This window comes from Typopeltis vanoorti, chromosome 15 (genome assembly GCF_054136105.1).
Source record: "Typopeltis vanoorti isolate ZY-2024b chromosome 15, IOZ_Tvanoo_1.0, whole genome shotgun sequence".
Classification (NCBI taxonomy): Eukaryota; Metazoa; Arthropoda; class Arachnida; order Uropygi; family Thelyphonidae; genus Typopeltis; species Typopeltis vanoorti.
The window spans coordinates 47003024-47029576 of NC_143563.1; the positions used below are offsets into that span (position 1 = coordinate 47003024).

Consider the following 26553-nt stretch of genomic DNA (forward strand, 5'->3'; position numbering starts at 1 on the left):
TTATTATTATTACATGACACCTCCAGGGAGTCCAAAGACTCATCGAGGGAGGGCACCTCCTCTACATCTCTGTCTCCACCATTCAATCCACCAACTACAACAATTACAACAAGCATCCATGCCCATGGTGGGATTCGAACCCTCAGCCATTTGGCTGGAGAGCAGATATGCTGATATACTAGGCTGGCCCTAAATACTAAATTTCATTAAATTCTGTGAAGCTGGAGAAAAATTACTGTTGTCATTTCAAATTACTCTGCCATTTTTTAAAAAGGATCCAAGTATAGGCAAACCTCTACTTATGAACTTTTAAGAAATAAAAAATTTGTCTTTATGAGCATTATATTGACTGACAAATTGCAGCTCCCAATTTATTTAATGAAACACAGAACCCCTGCACTTGTAAACATTTTATGATGCAGGAAGTTCATAGATATTTTACTATGCACAACAGAAAATATTCATTTCAATGATTCCTGTCTCTTTCTGTTCCAAAACATTCTAAGTCACTGAATATATTCCACATGTTAATGTTGTGCATGTTTATTTATACAGTTCTACTTTTTCTTCTTCATCTTCTCTCTTCCATCATGTATGTGGATGATGATGATGAGGCCGAATGAACTCTTTCCACTTCTGTCTGTCCCGGGAGAGTCTGAACAATTCTGTCCAGTTTGGTGTCACTTGTTGTGATTTGGTTTTCAGGTCCTCTTTTATTTTGTCTATCCATCTAATTCTGGGCTGTCCTTTGGATCTTTTACCTTCCATCGTTGTATTCAGGACTTTAGATGGTAGTCTTTCTGTTCCCATTCTGGTCACATGGCCAAACCATCACAGTCTTCTTTCTTGGATTTTGTTTATTATTGTTATTTCTTATTTTAGTCGTTTCCTTATGTCTTTGTTTCTTATTCGATCTAGCAGAGATACTCCAAATAAACTTCTTAGTCAACCCATTTCAGTAACTAATAATTTTTTCTCTTCAGCCTTTTTGAGATTCCAGCATTCACTTCCATAGAGGAGTATTGGGAGGAACAGCCAACCAGACTGTCCCCATTTCCACCATTTCTAAAATAAAAAAAAAGTCCTTTTGTCAAAATCAGAACAGCTGTGTCAGAACATATAGCACAGTTTGTGAAATGTTGATGTGCTGTACACATGCAATTTCGTTTTTCCTTATTTTGCTACTACAAATGGCCTAATGAGGAATCAAAATTGAAATTACTCCAGCCAGAACAAAATTATTACTGTCAGGTGAAATCGTTTTGTTAGACTTCGCTGATAAAAATAATCAGACTGAAACCAAAACTGAATTAAAGGACATATTCTAGTTTACATTCTAAATTTTATATTAAAAAATTCTAAATTCTATATTAAAAAAGTTCTACTTTTTAATATTCTTGAAATATGGAAAACACATGAACATAGTGATTGTGTAAGTGCTAAAAAAAAGATTTCAGTAGATACTCAAGTGGACATGATTAAGCATTTTGAAAACAGCAAATTGCTTGCCTTCATCTGGTTGCATTTATAGCATCAATTATTCTAACATTTTCTGCAGTTTTAAAATATAAACAAAAAAATTGGGATTATACAAGCTCTATCCAGGCTGTAGTTATTTCTAAATAAAGATTGTGTTGAATAGAATGCTGTTTAATAATTTGGATTCAGGATCAGAACAGAAAAACCCAGCGTTTGGTTTTCTGTCTGCACTGGTATTAATAATGAGCTGGTCTGCTACAAACAAATGTACAAAAAAAAAAAAAAAAAGTCTTTCTAATTATGTATTTTTACAATAAACGTTTTTAGAAATAATTATTTTTGAATGAATTATGCATTAACAAATTCAACTATATCTTATGAGGACAGGGGATGAATAAATCAACTCACAAACATGTGTCTAAGAACTCATGTTTATCTGTAGCAAAAAATAAATAAATAATAAATGTTTTATTGGCCTGAAACTGAAAATTGCTATATTACAATGTAGTAGTATACATATTTACTTTCCTTTTTTTACCTTATGGTGTTGAGGATTTTTTATTCTTTTAACCGCAACTGCATTTGAGGATAAGGTGGTTAGCCATATGCCTTCTGGTGTATCCTGTGTCTATAGATGCATATGTTCACAGGTCAGTTTACCTGTTCTGGGGATGAAAGACTCAAGTTTCCAGGTTAAAAAAAAACTCTACCTTCGTATGAGACTGGCTAACTCAGCTTTCGTCGAAGAGACCAGATAAAGGTTCCTCACGTCATTGGACGGGAATTGAACCCAGGTCTTTCCAACCAAAGGGCTTCACCTATACTGACTGAGCTACAGAGGCTCTTCACAAACATCCATACTCCTGGTGGGATTTGAATCCACAGCTTCTTGGCTGGAGAGCGGATACGCTAACCACTTAGCCAACCAGGCTGTCCCCATTTCATTTCCACCATTTCTAAAGTAAAAAAAAAAGTCCTTTTGTCAAAATAAGAACAGCTGTGTCAGAACATATAGCACAGTTGTGAAATGTTGATGTGCTGTACACATACAATTTTGCTTTTCCTAATTTTGCTACTGCAAATGGCCTAATGGGGGAATCAAAATTGAAATTACTCCAGCCAGAATAGAATTATTACTGTCAGTTGAAATCGTTTTGTTAGACTTCACTGATAAAAATAATCAGACTGAAGCCAAAACTGAATTAAAGGACATATTCTAGTTTGCATTCTAAATACCAAATTTCAATGAATTCTGTCCAGTCAAAGCACAGTTATTGCTAATTGGAATGTTGAAGACCTGAGATGGTTTTCAACATAATTTATGTGGCCAGATTACAGGAATAACTTATGGTCAAAACAAAATCTAAATAAATGCTTATGCATTTTGCAAAATGCATCTAAAAATCCTGCATTATCTGTTTATATGAAAAATATATAAAAAACTTAAAATGAATAATATAATTAACTTCTCTGTTAACATTTATTGATATTGATGTACATGATTACCATAATAAGTATTAATTTGATGTCTCTTAATTTCCACTCCTTTCATTAGCTATCACATCATTACATGCTAATGGAGTTGAAATTAATCGAGAGCAGTGGTTGAAGGATGCTATAGAATGTGAGAAATCTGGTTCAGTGCTCACGTGTCAAGCTATTATTAAAACTGTTATTGGTATAGGTGTGGAGGATGAAGATCGTAAACATACTTGGATGGAAGATGCAGAAGCAGTAAGTATCATAATGTGATCTTAATTATTTTAACCTTTTTTTTATGTTTTTCTATGCACTCTCTCTCTCATACACACACCAATGCCCTGTCCTTTGCATGTCTATTAAATGATTGCATTTAATTAAATGCTAAGTAGCAAAAAAATTTTCAATTTACTTTGGCCTGCTTAGCTAATTTTCTTTCAAAATCAATTATAGCCTTCCTTACCATACTTGTCACCCTTCTTGCTTGTGCTTTATATTGCCCAAGAGCATGCTGATCATTTTTTTGTTTATATTCCTTCTACAATTCTTTCTTTTTTTGCAGCTCCTGCATTATATTGCTACTCATCCACTTAATCCCTACTCAGTTTTATCTTACTGACCCTGGGTGTGCAGTCTGATACTGCCTCGCTTAAACAATCCCCAAATGCTTCCCATGTACTAATGACAATCATTTCATATAACTTCTTATATCATGGTTCTGCTCCAGGTTAACTCCTAAGTTTATCATAATTGCCAGCTTTGTAATTCCATATAACCCTTTCAACTGAAACTTCTACATGTTGAGCAGTCTCCCGAGACAAAACTGCTTGGTCACTTTCCCCCATCAGAGGTAGAGTTGCTACTGTTATTTTAGATAAATCTTCTGATGCCATTACCAGATTAAACACTCAAACCCCTGGTTTCCTCCATCATCTGCAGTTTCAGGTAATTATCCCTTGATAACTGTATGAATTCCATTTTGCCATGTGCTCTTTCTCTAATCTATATCCTCATAGTTGAAGCCTCCCACGATAATTGCTTAGCCTGCATTTATTGTGCTAATTTGCTGATGCATGTGATCCACAGCTTCTTCTGGACTCCCAGGTCTATAGCAGCAACCCATGATGTATTTTGTTCTATTGGTATCAATCTTACACAAGACAGCTTTGTGTAAGAATACATTTGAATGAAACATTTCCTTCAGATCTACAATCTTCTTTAACCTCTATTTTTGTTGGTTGAATTCTTCAGCTATCATTAATAATACCCCTCGATCTACCCTATTCTCTTTATCTTCTCTGAAAATACAGTATCCATTATGTTCTATCCTTGTAGCTACATTATTCTCTACAACCAGGGCTCACTGATGGCAATAATTTTTGGCCAAGCTAACCAATGCCCAAAACTCCTGCCCTTTATTTCTGATACTTTAGGCATTCATGTACATGCATTTCAATATCCCATTGGACCCATGGTTACCCTTACATAGTGTCTTACCTACCCATTCAGATTCGAAACCCATGAAAATGTACTCAGCTCTTCACAATCATTCCTGCACTCATACTCATCTATCCCAGGGGTGACTATTTCCTCACAGTCATTCCTGCACTCATTTGTCCCAGGGATGGTTAGACACATGCTTCATTGCTTTCCCCCTCCTCTTCTAATATCTCTAGTTTTCCTGGTTTTGTACTTCCAAACAATCACTAAACAACACTTTCTCTAAGTATCTAACTCCAAAACCATTCACGTGCAGCCCATCAGGCACATAGTCCTTCTGACCATCAAATTCACTTAATGCATCTATCTATAAACTGCTCACCATTTCTTCTTCACAATCTTCTCATTGGCAATCATGGTCTCTGTTCTCAATGCTGTCTTATCATACCAAGACAGCAGACTCATAGTCTTTACTTTCTTACTCTTCATTTTTGCTTCTTCTAACAACTCTTTCATATCCTCTCTGATTGCATATTTCTTACTGTTCAAATCATTTGTGCCTGCCAAAACAATTAACTCATTCATTTCTTTCTTCTGCAGACTTACAGCTTCACTAACATCCTTTATCCTCGCACCTGGGAAACATGCTCATCACTTTCTCATTAAGTATGCCACTTATCATCGAATCTCCATACAATATTTTCTCTTTTCTCCCAGTTTCTCACACTTCCATGCTTTTCCCATTCACTCTATCTTTTTTTCTTCCCTCCTCCTGCTGTAACACATGCTAATCATTTCTCCAGTTGCTCATGCTCACGGTTTGTCCTGTGAAGGAGTCTGTGTAAGCTAGTCTCTTTCTCTGGCATCTCGTTATCCACATTATTACTTTCATCCACTTCCTTCAAACTCTCATTCGTATTTCATGTGCTATCATTCACTACTTCCATTACATTCTCCATAACACTTTCACAATCCCACCTTATATTCTTAATATCAGTCACTTCATTCTGCTCCCAACATGACTTGCATTTCTTGCATTCACTTATGAAACATTTCTAAAAAAACATTCTCTCTCCATTTCCACTCACACACCACAAACCATTCACTCTCTGCAATTTATTTATTTTATTTATTTAATTTAATTTATTTATTTAGCATATGGCTCATACGTGAAAGGTTACATCACATTAATCCTTAATACATATGAACATAATAAGACATAATACAGCCATAAAAGAGACACTCAAGAATAGGCTACAACTGTATGTCTAGAGTGATTATCCACTCAACTGCACTTGGTGTAGCATGGATGAAGTCCAACAGGGATGCACGTTTGGCACATTCTACTGTAATATGATTAATTGTCTGGCGGGGTGATCCACAGTCGCACCCGGGTGAGGCAATCTGCCCCATTTGTAGAGGTGGTCTGCACATCTGCCATGTTTTAGCAACTTGCACACATTCTATGACAATGTTACTATTGAACTAGACAAGGGGAATGGATACACTATGATACCTTTGAATTTTGCTAAGGCTTTTGACAGAATACAGCATGGCAGACTGTTGCATAAATTGGAGAAAATGGGTTTGGGTTATACAATATTAGCATGGATAAGAGGATTTTGATTTTGACAAAAAAGTCCTTTTGTCAAAATCAGAACGGCTGTGTCAGAACATATAGCACAGTTTGTGAAATGTTGATGTGCTGTACACATGCAATTTTATCTGGCTGACTGATAAATATCCAAAAGTGGTATATGGGGGATCTGAGTCTGCAAGGTAACAAGTGGTACCACAAGGATCAGTGCTTGGTCCACTGTTATTCAATCTATACATTAATGAAGGATTTGACAAGCGACATACAGTTATTTGCTGATGATGCAAAGATAGGTAGGGTCAGGAATGCTGCCTGATATGCAGTCTTTGCAGAATGATTTGATTAGGCTGGAATTGTGGGCATGGGAAAATGGGTGTCATTTCAATGTTAGTAAATGTAAAGTCTTTCACTTCAGCAAGATTAGATATCCATGTCATATTATATTGATGGGATTAGGCTAGAAGAAACTGATGAGGCTAGGGATCTTGGAGTGTTAATAGATAGCAAGTTGAAGTTTAGGGGCCATGTGGCAAAGATTGCAAAATACAACTCAAAAGATAATTGCAATGCTGAAATGAACGTTCACATGTAAAGATAAGGATGTTATTTTGCCTCTTTACAAGGCCTTGATAAGACCTCACTTGGACTATTGTGCGCAGGTCTGGTTTCCATTGTGATTCTGATATATTGGAGAGAGTACAAAGGAGAATGTTAAAAATGATATCAGGATTGTGGAATACTGATTATGAAGACAGATTGAGAATTTGTAGACTGCAGACACTAGCAAACAGGAGAAAGAGGGGTGAGATGATTGAGACTTACAAACTTTTGAAAGGGTCAATCCGGAATCCAATTGATGGAATTTTTTAATTTATGGAGGGTGGGGAAAGGACGAGAGAGCATCCTTGGAAGCTGAGAATGAACTGCCAAAAAGGGTGTGAGGGCTAGATTTTTCTCTCAGAGAGTGGTGTGTGTGTGTGTGTGTGTGTGTGTGTGTGTGTGTGTGTGTGTGTGTGTGTGTGTGTGTGTGTGTGTGTGTGTGTGTGGATTGGATTACCATTGGTGTTGTGAGTGCAAGCAGTGTGAATGAATTCAAGAATAAGTATGATAGCTGGTGTGTGTGGTATGTGGCCTCCCTCAATAATAATAATAATTGGTGTGGATTCGGTTAAGGGTAGACCAAGTTTTCCGAGGTAGGTCAAAACCCGAAGATATCTGTGTTGTTTCCACTAATTCATGGAACTCCCCTGTTGAAGTGTTACATCAGGACTCTTTTCCACTTCTCCTTCATGTTGAAACTTGTCTCTGCAAGATTTTTCGCTGTTAAGATTGGAGGGTGCCTTGACTTTAGCCTGTTTATTTCTAGTGGTGGTATGTCTTTGTGGATTGAAAGATTTTGGATTTCCGTGATTTTGCTATATTCATGTAGAAGAAAGTGGGACAAAGTTGGACTCTTGATAATGAATACATTAAATACATGCTACATCACACTAAATCTTGCATATTAATATCATTCAACATTGATGTCTTTGCTGCCATTTTTCTGATATACGTCGGTGCCATAATATAGAATACTTTTGAAATAATATTGCATGAAAATAGTCATGATTAAACAGCACACTTAACAACACAGTCTAAAGTAAGAACGATGAATGGAGAGTACTATCATCAGCAAAGCTGTGAACAGAATTAATGGTGATTGACAGTAGGTTAGGTCATTTATGTATAGGAGAAAGAGAGAGTAAGTGATGGAGCCCTGAGGTGCTTCTTTATTGGTAGTGAATTTCGAAGACGGGGAACCATCCTCCATGACATGCAATGAACGACAAGAGAGAAAGCTGGATACCCAGATGCCAGATGTGATCAAACAAGAAAAATAGCACTTGTTTCTATGAATATTTCCATGGTTAGCTGTGGATTTTGATTGGCAGAATCTAAACTGGTGAGCCTCTGGGTAGTGGAGAAGTTGAATGTTGATAACTTTCTCTATTATTTTAGAGAGGAGTGAGGTGTTGGTGATAGTTTGGTGGTTTCATGGTGTACTTTTCCCTCTTTTGGAATAGCATGGATATAATATGCTTGCTTCCATGCTTTGAGAAAAGTGCTAGATCATTTATATATATATATATATATATATATATATATATATATATTGTAAAAAGAGTTGAATGACTTAAACCGAGAGTTAGGTAAAAAAGGGTTTAATAGTAAAACACGACTAGTTTCGGCTTATAGTTGGATCTCTCTCAATGCCTTCATCAGGTGACATTATAAAAGAAAAAAAAAACTAAACACTGAAAAAACTATGAACAACATAAGAGAGTCTCTATACATAATTAGTATGAAAACATTGTAGTTGTATTTAAAGCTGTTCTTTCGTTTTGTTGCATTGTTAGGAGAGTGCGTGCTTGCAGCATCGCATGAACGTCAGTACATGATTATAGCTGAATGACTATCTGGGAGGTTGTAGCTCAAGTTATTATATAGATGTTCAGGGTTGAGGATGATTTCCCTAGATTCTACGATTTTTCTCTCCAATTCATCATGGCAATGAAAAATGTTAGTAGATCTGTCCTAGTGGACTGTGTGACTTGGGGTTTCGTCATTAGGATTAGCCGAGAAAAGGATATGGCTTGATAAGGCACTGGCTCGCTGTCTCTTGTAAGCAATGTCCCTCATGTTCCTCCATGCATAATGCAATAGGTTTGTCTGTCTGGCCAAAATAAGGAATATCACAATCACACCAAATTTTGTACACACCAGGAAATTTAAGATGATGATGACATGGTTTGGGGTGGCTAATTAAGGAGCGGATTTTTGGAAGTGGAGTGAACAAAGTTCTGATACTGTATTTTTTTAGAACCTTGGCTAATTTTTGTGAAACTGAACTTATGTACGGAATAGATATATTGCCTTTAAATGTATTTATTTCTTCAGTGTGATGACTAGGAGGATTAAGAAGGAATTTTTCAATAATTCTTTTAGAATATCCATTAAGTATGAAAGTAGTTTTGAGATAGTTGATTTCTTTTTTTGAAGTTCATTTGGGTCATCAAGAAGAGAGCGAGCTCTATGTCCCAAGGTAGAAATTCTAAGTTTTTGGGGAGGGAAGTGATGGGACCGACCATGAAGATATCTGTTGGTATGTGTAGGCTTTCTATACATCGAAATTTTAAGTTTACCAGAAGACTGGGTCAGTTTCGCATCTAGGAAAGGCAGGGAACTACCAGTTTCAAGCTCTGCTGTGAACTTTATACTTGGATGTCAATTATTGAGATGCTTTAGGGAATCATGTCCATGAGGAAAACGTCATCCACATAACATTTTCAAACTTTAGGTGTTAAAGTAAAGGAAGAGATAGCCTTGGCTTCAAAATCCTCCAAGTAAATATTTGTAAGAACAGGGGATAAAGGATTACCCATCGCCAGACCATGATTCTGCTTGTGTATGGTATATTGGAATCTAAAGTAACCGGACTTGATGCAATGGGTAAGCAAGGCCAACATTTTTTTGGGTAACTTGTCCTTGAGTAATGTTATGACTTCGTCTGTTGGGATATTAGTGAACAAGAAAATTATGTCGAAGCTAGCCATGATTTCATCTTCATTAACTGTCACATCCTTAATGTATGAAACAAAGGCTGCTGTGTTATTGATAAAGGATGAGGACTTGCCTGAAAAACATTTGAGGTATTTTGCAAGATGTTTAGAAAGTTTGTACGTAGGAGAATCAATACCTTACACAATGGGACATAGTCGGATGTTTTCCTTATGGATTTTTGGAACTCCATATATGCGCGGAATAAGAGGATGGAGAGTGCGTAGAGCCAGATGAATGTTTCGAGATGGTTCAGTGGTAGTTTTCAATAAGTTGTTGGTATGATTTTGAAGTTCTCGAGTTGGATCTCTCTCAAGTATTGAGTAGGTATCACTTTGGAGTAAATCAAGTATCTTATTTTGGTAATCTTCAGAGTTGAGGATAACTGTTGCATTGCCTTTGTCTGCGGAAAGAATAATTATATCTCTGTTATTTTTTAAACTCTTAATTGCTTTGCGTTCTGTCGAAGTAATGTTATCTGCCAGTGGTTTTGCATTATTAATAATAAAGATGGATTCAATACGTAGAAGTTTTGCATCTTGTGAAGGGAGGAATGAAGTAGCTTTTTCTATTTTGGTAAGGAGTGATTCTTTTGGAATAAATATTGGAGAAGGAATAAAATTTAGACCTCTACTAAGGATGCTTTTTTCTTCGTCTGAAAGTATGTGAGAAGATTTGTTAATTACGAGTTTATCAAAGTTGATGTGTGGTTTTGAGAAGTTCCTATTATTTTGTACTCTTTTTAATGTTTCAAATTTTCTGATAAGATTTACTTTGTTATCATATTGTATTTGGGCTGCTTGAGATTCACAGTTCATATTAAAGATATGCCAGCTCTCATTATCTAAAGTTGCTTCTAGTATTTGAGTATTTGAGCTAAAGTTCTTTTCTTGGTGAACAGAAAAGAGAGAGTACATTTCGTATTAGAGATTCTTTCAGCCAGTAGGTCTAATTTAGCTTTATGATAGACTCTCTTTGCACGTTCTGTTGTTATATTTGAAGGAAATAAATTCAGGAAAGACAGCATGGAATTTGCAACATTAAGAAAGACTAACCTGTTGATGCTTAGTCCTATTCTCCTCAGTGTTTTCTTGAAGTTTCTTTTTGTATTAGAAATAGAAGCCTCTTCATTAAGGCTATAGATGTATGATGAATTATTGACTTGGTTGAAATACATATTGTGAAAAGAGTTGAATGACTTAAACCGAGAGTTAGGTAATAGAGGGTTTAATAGTAAAACACGACTAGTTTCGGATTATAACAGCCTTCATCAGATGACATTATAAAAGAAAAAACACTAAACACTGAAGGTTAAAAAAAAACTATGAACAACATAGAGAGTCTCTATACATAATTAGTATGAAACATTGTAGTTGTATTTAAAGCTGTTCTTTCGTTTGTTAGATTGTTAGGAGAATGCGTGCTTGCAGCATCACGTGAACGCCAGTACATGATTACAGCTGAATGACTATCTGGGAGGTTGTAGCTCAAGTTATTATTTAGATGTTCAGGGTTGAGGATGATTTCCCTAGATTCTACAATTTTTCTCTCCAATTCATCATGGCAATGAAAAATGTTAGTAGATCTAACATTTGCCTCTGTTCAGTATTGGCGCACTCGCGACAGCGCATAGTATACGTTTGTTTGGAACTCAAGCTTGCATTTTGTTTTCAAACACGCTACTATCTTTTTGTACTTGTTCTGTTATTTCAATTTTAAGTCTCTGTAATTCTTTATATATTTCTTTGTTTGTGATACCTGAAGATGTTGATCTATTCAACGAAACTTGTTAACTAGTAGTATCTTTTTAAATATACCATGTTATCTTTTTATCTCTCAGTAACAGTCATTAAAGTTTTTTGAATAATATTCCAACCGAGCAAAAATGAATTCTGAAAAAAAATATATATATATATATATATATATATTTTTTTTTTTTTTTTTTTTCAATATGAAAAGAATATTATGATGGAAAAAATGGAAGCATTTCTGTAATATTTATTTTGTTACTTATTGTATCACAAGTAATTATGCATTAAAATCTAATAAGAATGTAATTACTCAGATAACCTGTAGTTAAGTCAAAATAATACCTTTAATTCTTTTATCCTCAGATCAAGAATATATAAATAGTAGTTTTTTCTTTGTATATATATATAAAGCTAATACGCTTGTTTCATATGTAAAATTGTCTTATAGTGTGCTTCCCAGTCAGCTTATGAATGTGCAAGGGCAATTTATGCACATGCTCTTTCAGTTTTTCCAAGTAAGAAGAGCATCTGGTTAAGAGCAGCATACTTTGAAAAGAATCATGGCACACGGTAAGAATGTTGTATAAAAGATTCAAACACAAGCGTTTGAATCTTTTATATACAGGATGTATATAAAAGATTATGATATAAAAAAGGATGTATATAATTTTTTCAAATTAATCTATTATTAATCAGAAATGAGTGACCAAGTTGTTAATAGGTCTGTAGAATGCTCCTTGTAAGGATAGATTAGAGGTGTGTGGGGATTGAGAATTTAGTTGACATGCAGAAGAGAAGGAAGATGAAAGAAACTTATAAATTGCTAAAAGGATTCTAAAAGATTGACACAAAAGAAATTTTTCCATACCTGATGAATATATATATATATATAGTGTGTATAGTAAGAGTGTGTGGACAAAATGTTTTGCTTAGAGAGTGGTGAATGAGTGGAATAGTTAATGTTGGTTATACCCATATTATAATATGGGTATAATATAATATAATTTGCCAGGTTTTCCAATATCAAAACATAGATTTTGGTATAATATTCTGAGACATTGCTAACTACATCAGTTCATTGGTATGTAGCCTTCTTCCAGGATTTTTTCCTTGTCATTCATATTTAATTGCCGTCATTAAATATTATGCCTAAAGGTTTCAGTGGTGAACCAGTAGGCTCTCCATTGAAATTGCAATTAATGTTTTCCATGTAAATGCCTTTTTCGTATTTTTTTTTTAAATTTTCTTTTTACGCCACATTTATTACAGCAGCTATTCATTTGAGTTAGAATTGAAATTTATTTATTTTGGGTTATAACATGATCTGCATAAAGTGAGGAACTGAGTTTGACATTGCTGATGATTTTGATGTCTAGTCTAATGCTATTTTCCTTCATAATATGATCCATATAGATAATGATTTACTCTACAAATATTTCATCTTATATATCACAAGACATCATCAGTATAAGCAAGAACAACAGTGAGAAATTTAAACAAAAGAAACAGTAGAGTAAATGCATTACATTGGAATCCCTCTTTATGTGTAGTCACCTGGTCTTGGACTGAAAATAAAATTAAAATAAAATACAGTGATACCTTGAGATACGAGTTTAATTCATTCCATGACCGAGCTCATAAGTCAAAATGCTCATATCTCAAATCAGTTTTCCCCATTGAAATGAATTAAAATAAGATTAATTCGTACCAGCCCCCAAAAAACCACTCCAATTTTTTTATAATAATGTATTTATAATGAACAAATATTGTATACAAACAAAATAAAACCAAATGCTGTACATACATACATACATGTAAACGAGAATCTAAAGAAATAAACAGATGTTGGCAGAGCCGATTAGTGTATGGTATTAATTTTTTCTTTCACTTCACTTTTGCTTAACTTAATTTTCTTCTTCACTAGTTTTTTTCTTTTTTGCCATGCTTTTGTCACTTCATCCACGGTGCGTTTCAATAGAAACTTGTCCAAGGAGCTTTGACAAGCTTCTTCCTCCCTTTTAGAATGTTTCTGAAATGAGTTAGGCAAGTGTCATGAAATAGCGTCGCTGCACGACCAGTTGCAACTTTTTCAGGGTGTTTCTTTTCAATAAAGTGAAACTTTTTCCCACATTGCCAACACTTTCTTTATTTCACTTGAAGAGATAACCTCCTCTGCCTCTGCAGTTGTATCACTCTCCTGCAGAACCTCCGAATGTTGCTGTGTGTGTGTAGTTCCGTCAACTCCTCCATCGTCAGTTCCTCGGAATGTGCGGCGACAAGGCTTTCGATGTCTCCCCTCATCCACCTCCAGGCCTATGGACTTTCCAAGGGACACAATCTCCTCCAGCACTTCCTGTTCAGGTCTAAATCCTTCAAAGTCCCTTTCAGCCACAGCCTCAGGCAACAGCTTTTTCCATGCAGAGGTCAAGGTCCTTTTTGTAACACCCTGCCAGGCCATATCAATAATTTTGATGCATATGTTGTAGTGGTCCTTCCAGAACTCTCGAAGGGTGAGGGTTGTGCTCTCCGTAACCTCAAAGCAACGTCAGAACATGTGTTTGGTAAAAGGTTTCTTGAAATTGGAGATCACCTGTTGGTCCATGGGCTGTAGGATAGGGGTGGTGTTGGATGGAAAGTAGAGAACCTTTATAAAGCTGAACTCCTCGAGGATGTCGTCCTCAAGGTTTGGTGGGTGGACAGGAGCATTGTCAAGGATGAGAAGGGCTTGTTGGGGGATGTATCCTTTGGCTTTGATCAATTCAGCAAAGGTTTTTTACAAATTCCTCAGCTGCCTTAGAATCAGAGCTCGCTGCCTCACCATGCCTGACAACGGAGTGAATGCTGTCCTTTTTTGGAAATTTTCGAACCACCCACAACTAGCTTTGAACTGCTCTTGTGAAGCCTCCTGTGCTGAAGTATCTGGGGGTCTGCTGCAGCAAATCTGCGTAAATGGCTTGTGCCTTCTCGCAAATTATAGTCTCTGTCACAGTGTCTCCTGCGAGCTGCTTCCCTGTCAACCAAAAAATCAGCAGGTTCTCCATCTTTTCATGGATAGAGTTGCATAGCTTTGAAATAATTTTAACGCCCTTAGCTGGAGTTATAGTTTTTATCGAGTCCTTCTGCTTCAGAATAGTACATATCGTAGAAGTAGTGCGACCATGCTGCATTGCCTAGTCTATTACTCATATGCCTTGCTCATGTTTGTCTGTTATCTCATGCTTTAATTCCATGGATATCACCTTTCTCCTTTTCTCACCACTGTTCTTTACACTAACCTTCTTTGGACTCATGGTTATATGAAAAAAATTTGCTAAATAACTGTACATACAAAAAAAAAAAAAAACACAAAATTAAAACAACACGACAGAAATGCTTCTGCGGTGAGGTAAACATGTGAACTGAATGACACGCAAGACTCGGGAATCTGAGCAGAGTGGTGGTTGTGACGTCGCCGAAGTAGGCTCGTAACTCAAGGCAAAAAATCGACCTAGTGACAGGTCGTATCTCAAAAAACTCGTATGTTGGGGCATTCGTATCTCAAGGTACCACTGTACAACCTATTTAATACAATTAAGGATTACAATTTTTCAAACTTTCAAGATGATAAGGCAGTCATTTCAGTTGAAGTTTGGTTGATGAAGTAGTGATTTATTACTTTCTTTGAACATATGTTTATATTTATACATAGATCTATGTAATAGTTTGGTGTTATCCCATTGGATCCTGTAGCTAATGTTTACTATTCCACATTCTGCTAGGCCAGATTTATGAGGTTTGATAAGCTAGATATCTTGATGTTCAAAAACATGGTTTTCAACTGTTCATGTTTATTTGTAGCGAGACAAGTTGCACGAACATAGCACTTGCTATACATTAGGTGGCATCATGGATGAAAATTTGTCCTTTGAAGAAGATAACAGATTGTGAATTTTGTTGATGAGCTTGAAGGTAGCAGTGAGTTTGTGTTTTTTTATAATCTTTGCTCTGTATTCAGAACTTTCTTAGGTATAGGAGTGGTGTGAACTTCTTTCCTTGGATGCTGTATAAGGAGGGTTGTTAATTATTTTTTATCTTATTCTTGAGTTATAGCCATTTAGAAGCTGTTTTGATAGTTTCCCTGTTCTTTGAGCCACTTTCAGAGGAACAAATTTTTATGTTACTAGACACTGAAGATTTAACAATACTGTACTTTTGAGATGGATAGTGAGTAGGTGTCTTACTGTGGTATGCGTATGTTTTTATAATTATGCGAAAAAAAAGATAATGATTAACAGTGATGATAGCATGCACTCTTACCTGATTTTACATGTTCAATTCTGTTGACTTACAATTTATGTATTACTGTAAAACTGCTTTCTGTTCATATAGCATCTACACTGGCTGCCTTTCCACATTTCTGAATTCTGATGACTTTTCTATCTCAAGTATTGATATGTACTTCTGATTGCATTTTCCTCTTGAATATTTTCTGCCACTACTATTCAAGACCACGATTGTCACAACTTATCTAACAATCTTTCAAAGTTACTCCAGACAAGATATTTTGCTGTCTTTATTATTATTTCATGGGCACCTCCATGGAGTCCTAAGACTCATCATGGGTCTCCCACGATGAGTCTTATCAACATAATATTTGTTGTACCTAACTATCAAACACATCATCTTCATCAAATTCCTGCCATGTACCCTCAAGGGGTGTACAGGATATGATGGTACTACATGAAAAATTTACATCATTACTAACTTCCTATCTACAATTTTCCTCCAAATCAGTTTGTTACTTGTCAAGACTCCAACATTATCAGATCTTACTATCAAACACAATATCTATAATAACTCCTTGAAACCTTTAACATATAAAGCACTCACAGCTGACTCAGGCAACCCATTCCATTCATTCACTACTCACCAGTGAAAAATCTAGTCCTTACACCCCTGCTCACCACACTCTTATCCAGCTTTGAGGGTTGATCTTTTGTCCTACTTCCTCTAGCCAAGTGCTGAAATATTTCCTTTGTATTAATCATATAAAATCCTTTAAGTAACTTAAATGTTTTCTATCATATCCTTCACTTTTTTCACCTATCATCCAACTTTTGCAACCCACAAACCCTCAGTCTGTACTCATAGGAAGCATTCCACAAGACCTGAATATAGTAATCCAAATATGGTCATATCAAGGCTTTATAAAGAGGAATGTTAACTCCCTTATCTCTCCTTTTTGTGTGTTCTCAATAATCAAGTAATCTTGTGAACTACCCTGGCTATTTTAGCAGTATGCCCTCTAAACTGCATCTCTCTCTATCTACTAATACCCCCAAATCTCTGGCTTCATCAATTTCCTGGAGTACAGTTCCCTCAGTGTGGTACACAGCTTGTAATCTTTGTATTCCAAAAAATATAACTTTACACATTTCCACATTAAATTGACACACCATTGTTTTGACCATGCTGTTAGTCTATTTAAATCATCCTACAAGCTCTCTACATCACCTTGATTAACTATTACCTTACCCAACTTTGTATCATCAGCAAACAACTGAATTCAGATTATTTCCCTTCAGATTTTTTCCTGTATCGTTTATGTACAAATTAAATAGCAGTGGTTTAAGCACAGAGCCATGCAGCACATCACTAGTCACCTGCTTTCTTCTGGATTTTGCTCTTTCATATATATATATATATATATATGCTACTTTTCATAAATTAATTTTCTCAGTTTACACAGATGTTAAAACTTGTTATGCAGAATAATAACATGGAAATGAAAATTTATATATCATAAATGAAATACTACAATCTCATCCAAATGCTCATATTAAAAAAAATAGGAACACAAAGTATCGCAGAAGATGAAATTCAGTCTTTTCCCATCAACATCCAGTTAATTTTTTAATTTACACTGATATTGGAGCTAATAGTTATACAGTATAAGACGTGAAAAAAACAAAAAATGTCATACTTGGAATATTATCTTATCAGCTTGCTCATACAGTGAAAAGAGAGAAAAAAGAAAAGGATACAATCTTTATATATCACAATCCATTTCCAGACAGTCCTCCAGTTCATCATATACCCTTGCATGACTACTTGTTGGTAAAATCTCATAGAAATCATGACAATCTACATCTAGTAGGTATCATTCCTCTTTATTAATTCTTTAAAGAAATGAGATTTCTTTAAAGGATTACCATATTTTTTGCCTTATAAGATGTGTTTTTTTTAGTACCTAAAATTTATCTGAAAATTAGGATGCATCTTATAAACCAGTGCATCTTATGCACCAATGTGTTTTTTTTATGTATGTGCAGTTTTTATGTGCACAGTTACGGTGTGTCATCGCTTGTTGGTAATGTGTGATCAGTTTGAATGGTTGCATGGTCGTTAACAATCATGCATTTAAACTAGTAATCAATACATTATATATTTACATTTTTTATTTTTTTTATAACACATGAATTCTACAAAGCACAGACATGGCTATATGATTGCATTTAAGCTTAGTCTGATTGAGTATGCAAAAAAAGAATGACAATAGGATAGCTGAGCAGCACTTTAGTTTTCTGCAGAGATTTGGCAAAATGGCCAGAAGTTGAAAATGAATTAAAAACTTGGATAATGGATCAAAGAAGATCTGGTTGCTCAGAATCTACAAAAATGATTATTCAGTGAGCAAAATTATTGGCAACAGAAAGTAATATCATCAATTTTACAGGGTTGGCATCATGGTGCTTTAGATTTATGAAGAGAAATGATTTATGCATGCGTGCAAAAATGAAAATATCACAAAAAATGTCGTACGAATTAGAAAATAAAATTATTGAGTTTCACAGATTCATCATAAATGCTAGAAAACAAGACAGTTTTCAACTTTCACAGATAGCATATATGGATGCCTCTGACTTTTGATGTGCTCTCAAACAAAGACTGTCGACTCCAAAGGTAAAATATATATATATATTATTGTTAAAACTTCTGGTCACCAAAAGACCCACTATACTGTTGTTTTGTTGTACGTGTGGATGAAACAAAATTGCCACCTTTTTTAATTTAAAAAAAAAAAAAAAAAATTCCCAAACTAAAACTTCCCAAAAGTTTATATTCATATTCATCCAAAAGGATGGATGAGGAATGGATGAAAGTATGGATAATAAAGACGGTGTGGTCTGGATGTCGCGCCAGTTTATGTCAGAAACCTGTTTTGTTAGTATGGCATCAGTTTAGATGCCATAAAATAGAAACTGTTACAAATGAACTTTGCAAAATGAATACAAAAATAGCAGTTATCCCAGGACGATGCACCTCCACTCTTCAACCTTTAGATGTATCAATAAACAAACCATTTAAATGATTTATGAGAGAAAAATGGCTCAATTAGATGCAATCTCCAAATTTGAGGAAAATCTACAGGTAGGACAAAGAAGGCCACAATTTCACAGGTGTGCGAATGGGTAAAGAGTTCATGGAATGAACTGAAACCCAAAATCATTATAAAATCATTTCAAAAGTTTGGCATTAGTAATTCTCTTAATAGTAAGGAGGATGACTTATTATTTCAAGACAGCGATGACTCGGTTTCTGATGAAGAATCAAGTTCAGAAAATTTTGGGAGTGAAGATGAATAAAGATTTGAAAAGATTAATGAAATTTATAAAAATTATTTTGTTTATATTATATATACCGTATTTGCCGGCGTATAAGACGCACCCCCTATTTTGTACACATTTTTTAGGAAAAAAACTTTATCCCTGAATATCCTAATGAATTTACAGTATTTCAAATATAAAGTAATAAGTAGGTCTACTTTCAACAAATACCTAATCTAACTAGGAAAGAGTACCCACCTTTTAATATTCTTCATCAAAACCCAGAAATTCATCTCCAGATCTAAATAAGAGACACTTGAAACCTCTTCTAAATCAGAATTTGAGTCCTCATATAACAAATTTTCCTCTGTACCATCCAGTGCATTACTAATGCCACACTTCTTAAATGATTTAGCCACCGTCTCAGTTTTCACGGCATCCCATGAAGCTTTGACCCACTTACAAACTTTCGAAATGCTAGGCCTCTTCCTTCTTCCTGATGGCATAACTTCAAACTCTGAAGACTGCATCCATGGATGAAGTGTTTCACTTCTCCTTCATAAATCCTTTAAATGGTTTATTAATACAGACATCTAAAGGTTGAAGCTGACTAGTTAGACTTCCTGGAATTACAGCTAGCTGAGTTTTCAATTCCTTGAATTTATTTTTAACATCTGTTCTGTGAGAACAAAACTGATCTTATACTAGCAGGGCAGGCTTCTTCAACAGTCCTCCAGAGCACCTAGACCAAATGTTATTTATACATAACTGGAATGCTCTCACACACTGCAAGAAAGAAATCATGTAACTTGGAACAGAGAAACTTTCCAGAAATGAAAGTAATAAAAAACTGAGTATCGGCGTATAAGATGCACCCTGTTTTTCAGACCTATTTTCAAAGAAAAAAAAGTGTGTCTTATACACCGGCAAATACAGTATATATAATATTTTTAATGATTTAATGAATTCTTAAGAATAATTTTTTATCTAATAAATGGATAATACCATGTATTAAAATTTAAAATAAAAAAATTAATATTTACATGAAAAATTTGATACATAATTTGTGTCTTATACTGCGAAAAATATTTTCCCCCAGCAATTTCACTTGGGAAATGCGATGCATCCAATACAACGGTGCATCTTATAAGGAGAAAAATATGGTAATTCTCAAGGGTGTTGTATAAGAGAGTGGCACAGTTACTGAGTTCACTCTTTCCTTCTTCTCTTTAGATCCTAAGTTATAAATAGTGCTTCAACATCCAGGCTGTACTTGAAGTAGATTTTTGCCTAAAGCTGAAGTTGTGTACCATAGCTATTTAAGTTGAGTCATTGCACTTTCTCTCCTTCAAAAGAGAATATATTGAGAATAATGAATGAATGAATAATTTAAAATGGAGCAAAAAAAAAAAAAAATCAAATGGTTGACCTTTTATGAAAGAATTCTGCAAAAGTAATGCAAATACTATCAAGTGAAATAGGCAAGGAAAAAATTAGATAAAATAAATGTGGTATGATGGTGAATAGTATGATAAAAAAAGAGTTGGGATTGGTAAGAAGAAGGAGGAAGCAGGTAAAAGATTAAAGTGAAATGGTGAAGAAACAACTGAGGAGCGACAATAAAGTTAGTATGGAAGATGTAAAAAATGGGTGAGGTTGTCTGCAAAGGAAGAGGATATTAGAAGCGAATTGAGTTTGAGGATGAATTCAGGTAGATACAGTGTTTATAAGGACAATTATAGAAGAAGCTGGCTGTTGAAAAAGAAAATCTCCAATGAAAGAGGAGCTGAAGATGATGGCAGCAGAATGTTGTAAAATAGGATTGGGGCAGGATTCTGTGTGTCTCTTAAGGTGGAAAGGATGTTTCAAACTGAGCAGATTTTAAAGGTGTATTTTAATTGGGAGAAGCAACAGGAAGAGAGAGAGAGAGATTGAAGAGGAGAGAAAATATAGAATTGATTATTGAAATTTTTTACACTTAGTTATAAAGCATATATTGTATTCTTATTTTAATATTTTACCCAAGCATAAGGAAACCATGTTTGTCCATGAAGTTACTTCACGACTAGCCTACTTGTATATAGAGGCTGTTAATTTCACATCAGTTGCCTCAGTATCTCATAATGCAAAAATATGGGAAAGGTTGCTACCCAGGCCAGTTTAAACTCCTTTTTTGAGGTCTCATCAGCGGGAACTAGACCCGTGGAGATATGTTAACCCAATGCAATTTTTTTTCCCATATACAAGTAGTAAAGTGGTGTATCATCATATTATTAAAAACTGTGGATCAGAGTCGTAGAAAGTTTCCACTTGTTTACAATGCATTTTATGCTTGACAAGAAATTATATTCATTTAAATATAAAGAACTAATAAGCTTCATTTCGGCAATGAAAACATTACTTAAATTAAGGGGATATTAAATCCCACATAGTTTTAAAACCGAATAAGAAACTCAAAGATTGGAATCAGAGAGTTTCTTGCCGAATATAGTAAACTATAAAGTATCGGCGACACTAGCGTTAGCAAATGCAAGTGATCCTAGTACGTAGTACAATACCAGGGCAGCTCGTTGCAAAGGTGGAGAAGTTCAGATCGCTATTCTTAGGTATTTTCCATAATGTAAAAACACATTTCCTAGGAAATGTATGCTGTTATTACATTATGGAGGGAGGTCACTACCCAGACCGGTTTCAGCCTTTTTTGAGGCCGCATCAGTGAGTAGCTATATTCGGCAAGAAACTCTGATTCCAATCTTTGAGTTTCTTATTCGGTTTTAAAACTATGTGGGATTTAATATCCCCTTAATTTAAGTAATGTTTTCATTACCGAAATGAAGCTTATTAGCTCTTTATATTTAAGTAACTTAATGGTTGCACCTGTTTGGATAACTCGTTCGCAGAGTATATAAGTTCTTTTCGCTATACACTTTGGTATTATTAGGTCTAGCTACTCACTGATGAAGCCTCAAAAAAGGCTGAAACCGGTCTGGGTAGTGACCTCCCTCCATAATGTAATAACAGCATACATTTCCTAGGAAATGTGTTTTTACATTATGGAAAATACCTAAGAATAGTGATCTGAACTTCTCCACCTTTGCAACGAGCTGCCCTGGTATTGTACTACGTACTAGGATCACTTGCATTTGCTAACGCTAGTGTCGCCGATACTTTATAGTTTACTATATTCGGCAAGAAACTCTCTGATTCCAATCTTTGAGTTTCTTATTCGGTTTTAAAACTATGTGGGATTTAATATCTCCTTAATTTAAGTAATTATATTCATGTTTTAATTCTTTACCCAAGCACAAGCAAATAAAGTTTGCATGTAAGATATCTTCACTACTGACTTACTTGTATGTAGAGACTGTTGACTTCACATCAGTTGTATCAATATTCCATAATTCATAAACATGGGATGGGTCACTAACCAATTTTAACCTTTATGTGATCTCATCAGTGGGAGCTAGATCTGGGAAGATACCAAGTACAAAAGCTTTCTACAACAATTTCTGATCCAGAATTTTTAATGATAATGGTGATGCACCATTTTACTACACATATACAGTATACAGAAAAAATATATGACTTCTGCATTGATTTAATTTTAGTACCCTCCTGAGTTTATCTCCTTTCCCACTGATTAGACCTTTAAAAAAAGTGGGGGGGGGGGGTTGAAACTGGCCTGGATACTGACCCTGCTCATAATGTTTTTGCTTTATCTGATAATTTATCTGAACTAATGTAAAGTTAACGGCATCTATATCCAAATAGACCAGTCGTGAAGCACTTGATTCAAGTGTTTTTTTTTTTTTTTTTTTGGAGACAGTGAAGCAGACGTGAACAGTACAGTTGTGAAAATATTGCCAAGGTATGACAGCGGGAAACAGTGAAGAAAGGTGATGATCATGAATGGCATGATACTTTTAGTACCTGGTTGCATTGTATAAATTTGAGAGAGAACTCTTTGCTAGAGATGGCCTGCATTTCAGTGAGAAAGTGGCATTGTCAAGCTGGGTAGACTACTCTTGAGAGGATGTGTGTGTGTGTCAAAAGCAGGGAAATGAAAGTTGGATAGTGGAGCGGACTGTTCATGCTACTAGGATAAGCATGAGATGAATGGTTGTGATATGAAGGATAGGGCTGCAAGGATCTGCGTTGGGAGCAGCCAAGTCAAATGCCTTGCTGAATTATGAAAAGGAAGTAATGATGCTGTTGCATCACATATCTCTGATATCTGTTGTGTATAGTTTATCATTTTATCTCTAAAATCACATTTCATTAATTAAAGCATTTCACATGTTATGAAATTTCATCCTTCTCATTCTAGATTAATATTCTGTCGGATAGAATAGATCCTACATTGACTTCTTAAATACCCTCTCATAAAAAATAATATTCTGTTCTGAATGAGATGGAGATGCAAATAGTATACACACATGCACTGTATACCTGGTAAAATATATATATATATATATATATATATATATATATATTTTGTTAATTGCTTTTGGATATTTGCAGCATTACTATGTAATGCTATATGTAGTAGTTTTGAACCTAGTGAAATGTACATACATCTATATAAAATTGTCAGTAGTTATCCCATAGCCAGTTAGTTAGTTATGGGAAGAATAATCAGTTTCTCCATCCAACAATGTAGATTCAAATCCTACTGTAGGCGTGAATGTCTTCAGAGTTTGAGATGAATTCCATTGCTCAGTGTGAGGCCACCAGTATGTGGTAATGGAGACCTTAAGTGGCTGGAAAAGTCAATGTTTGGTGCCTTGACACAGATTATGTAACCCATAGCTTGTCTTCAATATCCCTAATGTACAATAGGTTTGCATCCTTTTTTTTTATGAGTGGAATTCATCTAAAACAAAAAAAAAAAAAAAAAAACATCATTCATCTGTATAAATTCCTTATGAAAATTACATGGAATATACAAATATACATAATCAAAAAGAAAAAGTATGTTTTGTTATCTGTATTGTTGGTTGTAGCTTATGAAAACACACACACACGCACGCACGCACGCACGCGCGATGGTGGTCTGAAAAGTTCTCAGCCTAACAGTGAAAAAATGAATTTATAATTTCAAAATTATTTTTATTTTTAAAAATAATCTCCCTTAAGACTAATACATTTATTCCAGTGATTCTCCAGTGCCATTATCCCATCCCTGTAGTGGTTCTCAGTAAGATCTGCAAAATACCCATCTACAGCTGCAATCACCTCTTGATTCAAATAAAAACACTGACCAGTGAGGAAGAATTTTAGTTTTGGGAAGAGATAGAAGTCAGAGGGAGCCAAATCCGGGAGTAGGGTGGATGTTCCAACAATTCATAGTGCAGATCCCTTAATGTTTCCATTGCCAAAACACCTTTGTGGGCAGGTGCATTGTCCTGATGAAGGATGATTTTCTTCTGCAAATCGGGTCTTTTCTCACAAATTTTTTGTCTGGTCTGGTTAAAAGATCAGAATAATATTTCCCGGTTATTGTTTTACCCTTTTCAAGATAATTAATAAACAAAATGCCTTTAGCATCCCAAAACATCAATGCCATGACCTTTCCTGCTGATGGAACCGACGTCGTCTTTTTGACGCTGAACAACTAGCTTCTGTTCACTGTTTTGACTGCTGTTTGGATTCTGTGTGTGTAATGGTGAATCTAAGTTTCAGCCATAGTAAAAAATTGATGCACAAAATCAGTTTTATTCTTGTTAAAACACTCCAAACACTGTTCAGATTTTCATGCGAGTACGTTTTTGATCTGCTGTGAGCAAGTGCTGCACCTATCTTGCGCAAAGCTTTTTCATTTGCAATTCTTCATGCAAAATATATCCTACACGTTCTTTTGAAATGCCTATAGTCTCAACAATTTCATGCACTTTGACTCGCTGGTCATCCATTGCCATATCGTGCACTTGATGAATGATTTCTGGTGTTGTTACACTTTTTGGACATCCTTCATGTGGATCATCTTCAAGGCTGGTACGGCCATGTTTATATTTATGTTCCATAAATTTATGAACTTCTAATGGATTTCTTTTGGCATTAAACCTTTTTTTACAAAGAATTTTCTAACGCACGATACTCAATTTTATCCATTTCAAGGGAAACAGACAACACTTTTGCTTCAGACAGCTATATAAAACAAACTACTTGATAGAATGACTTGCAATTTTACATGAATGATTATTACAGATATACCAACTTAGAAAAAAAAAAAATCTAGCCGATAGTGTTGCCATCTATGGTTGAGGCCGAGAACTTTTCAGACCACCCTCATATAATAAATGTAACTGCATTTTTCTATTGTCAGACATCAAAATTCATTACTGTGCTCCTAATTCTAATCATATTTTGTGTATACTTTATATGTAAAGCAGCTTTTTGGCTTTTTTAAAATTATTTATTGACTAATAGAGAATCTCTGGAAACACTTCTGCAACGTGCTGTTGCTCATTGCCCAAAAGCAGAAGTGCTTTGGTTGATGGGAGCTAAATCCAAGTGGTTAGCAGTAAGTACACATAATTTTATTAATAATAGTTATCACGATTACTTATAATTACTTTGATTCCTGTAATATAATGCAAATAAACTTTCTGGTATGAAAAAATTTGTTTAAATATGTTAATTCCAATATGTATATTTGTTAGTAGCATGTACTATTTAACAGAGTTGCATATTGTTCTTTCAGAATCTTTGTATATTTGTTATTTAAAGTATTATACCTACCAGTTTTTTAGAATAAAAAATTGGGAATTGCCCAATTTTAAATTTCAGAACTTTGAAGGATGTTTTATGGAACTTTAATAATGTTAAACTGAACTATTTTCAGTTTAACATTATTAAACTGAACTTTAATAATCTGAACTATTACAAATGCATGATGTTCTCACTTATTTTGTCATGGTGGGAAAGGTAAGGAGGATGTGTGTGTTTAAAAGAAGAATTGCTCTGTCAGACATAGAAAACACTTTATAAAGCCATGCCTCTTAATGATGTTGTATGTTGCTTAAGAAATAACATGCATAAAAATGAAATTACTTCATTATGTGTACAAACAGAATGTTACTGTAATAACCAATGCAGAGTGCTGCTTTTTCTTGCTGATCTAGAGAGAATGCTTTCAGCAATGTGCATGTAAACTATAAAAAAATCAAAGCCTGATTCTCAACTCATTGCAATCTGTGAGGAAGAGTAAGTCCAAAAAAAAAATTAGCTTAAAATAAATAAATATATAAAATCAAAGAATAAATATAAATTTATGTATATAAAGAATATAAAATATATAAAAGAATAAATAAATATTCAGTCACGTCTCAGGCAAACCCTGGTAAATGTTGCTATTGTTATGCTGCATCATACTGTGTTGGATTTTAATGCTATACAGTACTATGGATTCATAGTGTTTTTAAACTTTAACAGTCATTATGACTATTTTTTGAAGACTAGAATCATGAAAAATAATGTTGAAATACAAGTCAATGAGGAGCATGAAAATCATTCCTCAAATTTGTTCTAAGATGATGACCTTCATAAAAACCTATAAAATTCATTCAGCTGGTCAAAAGTCCCACATTACTATATAAAGATGCTCAAAATATTGGCATGAAAA

General features: G+C 34.8%; 1 protein-coding gene across 1 annotated transcript in view; it reads left to right on the plus strand.

Moving 5' to 3' along the window:
- The window catches only part of Prp6 (pre-mRNA processing factor 6), a 251296-nt gene that overhangs the window by 158908 nt on the left and 65835 nt on the right, over positions 1 to 26553 (plus strand). Inside the window, exons 15-17 of the mRNA XM_090405026.1 lie at positions 3035 to 3213; positions 11792 to 11913; positions 25359 to 25452. Coding sequence (XP_090261152.1) covers positions 3035 to 3213; positions 11792 to 11913; positions 25359 to 25452 — 395 coding nt within the window. The remainder of the gene's footprint in view (positions 1 to 3034; positions 3214 to 11791; positions 11914 to 25358; positions 25453 to 26553) is intronic.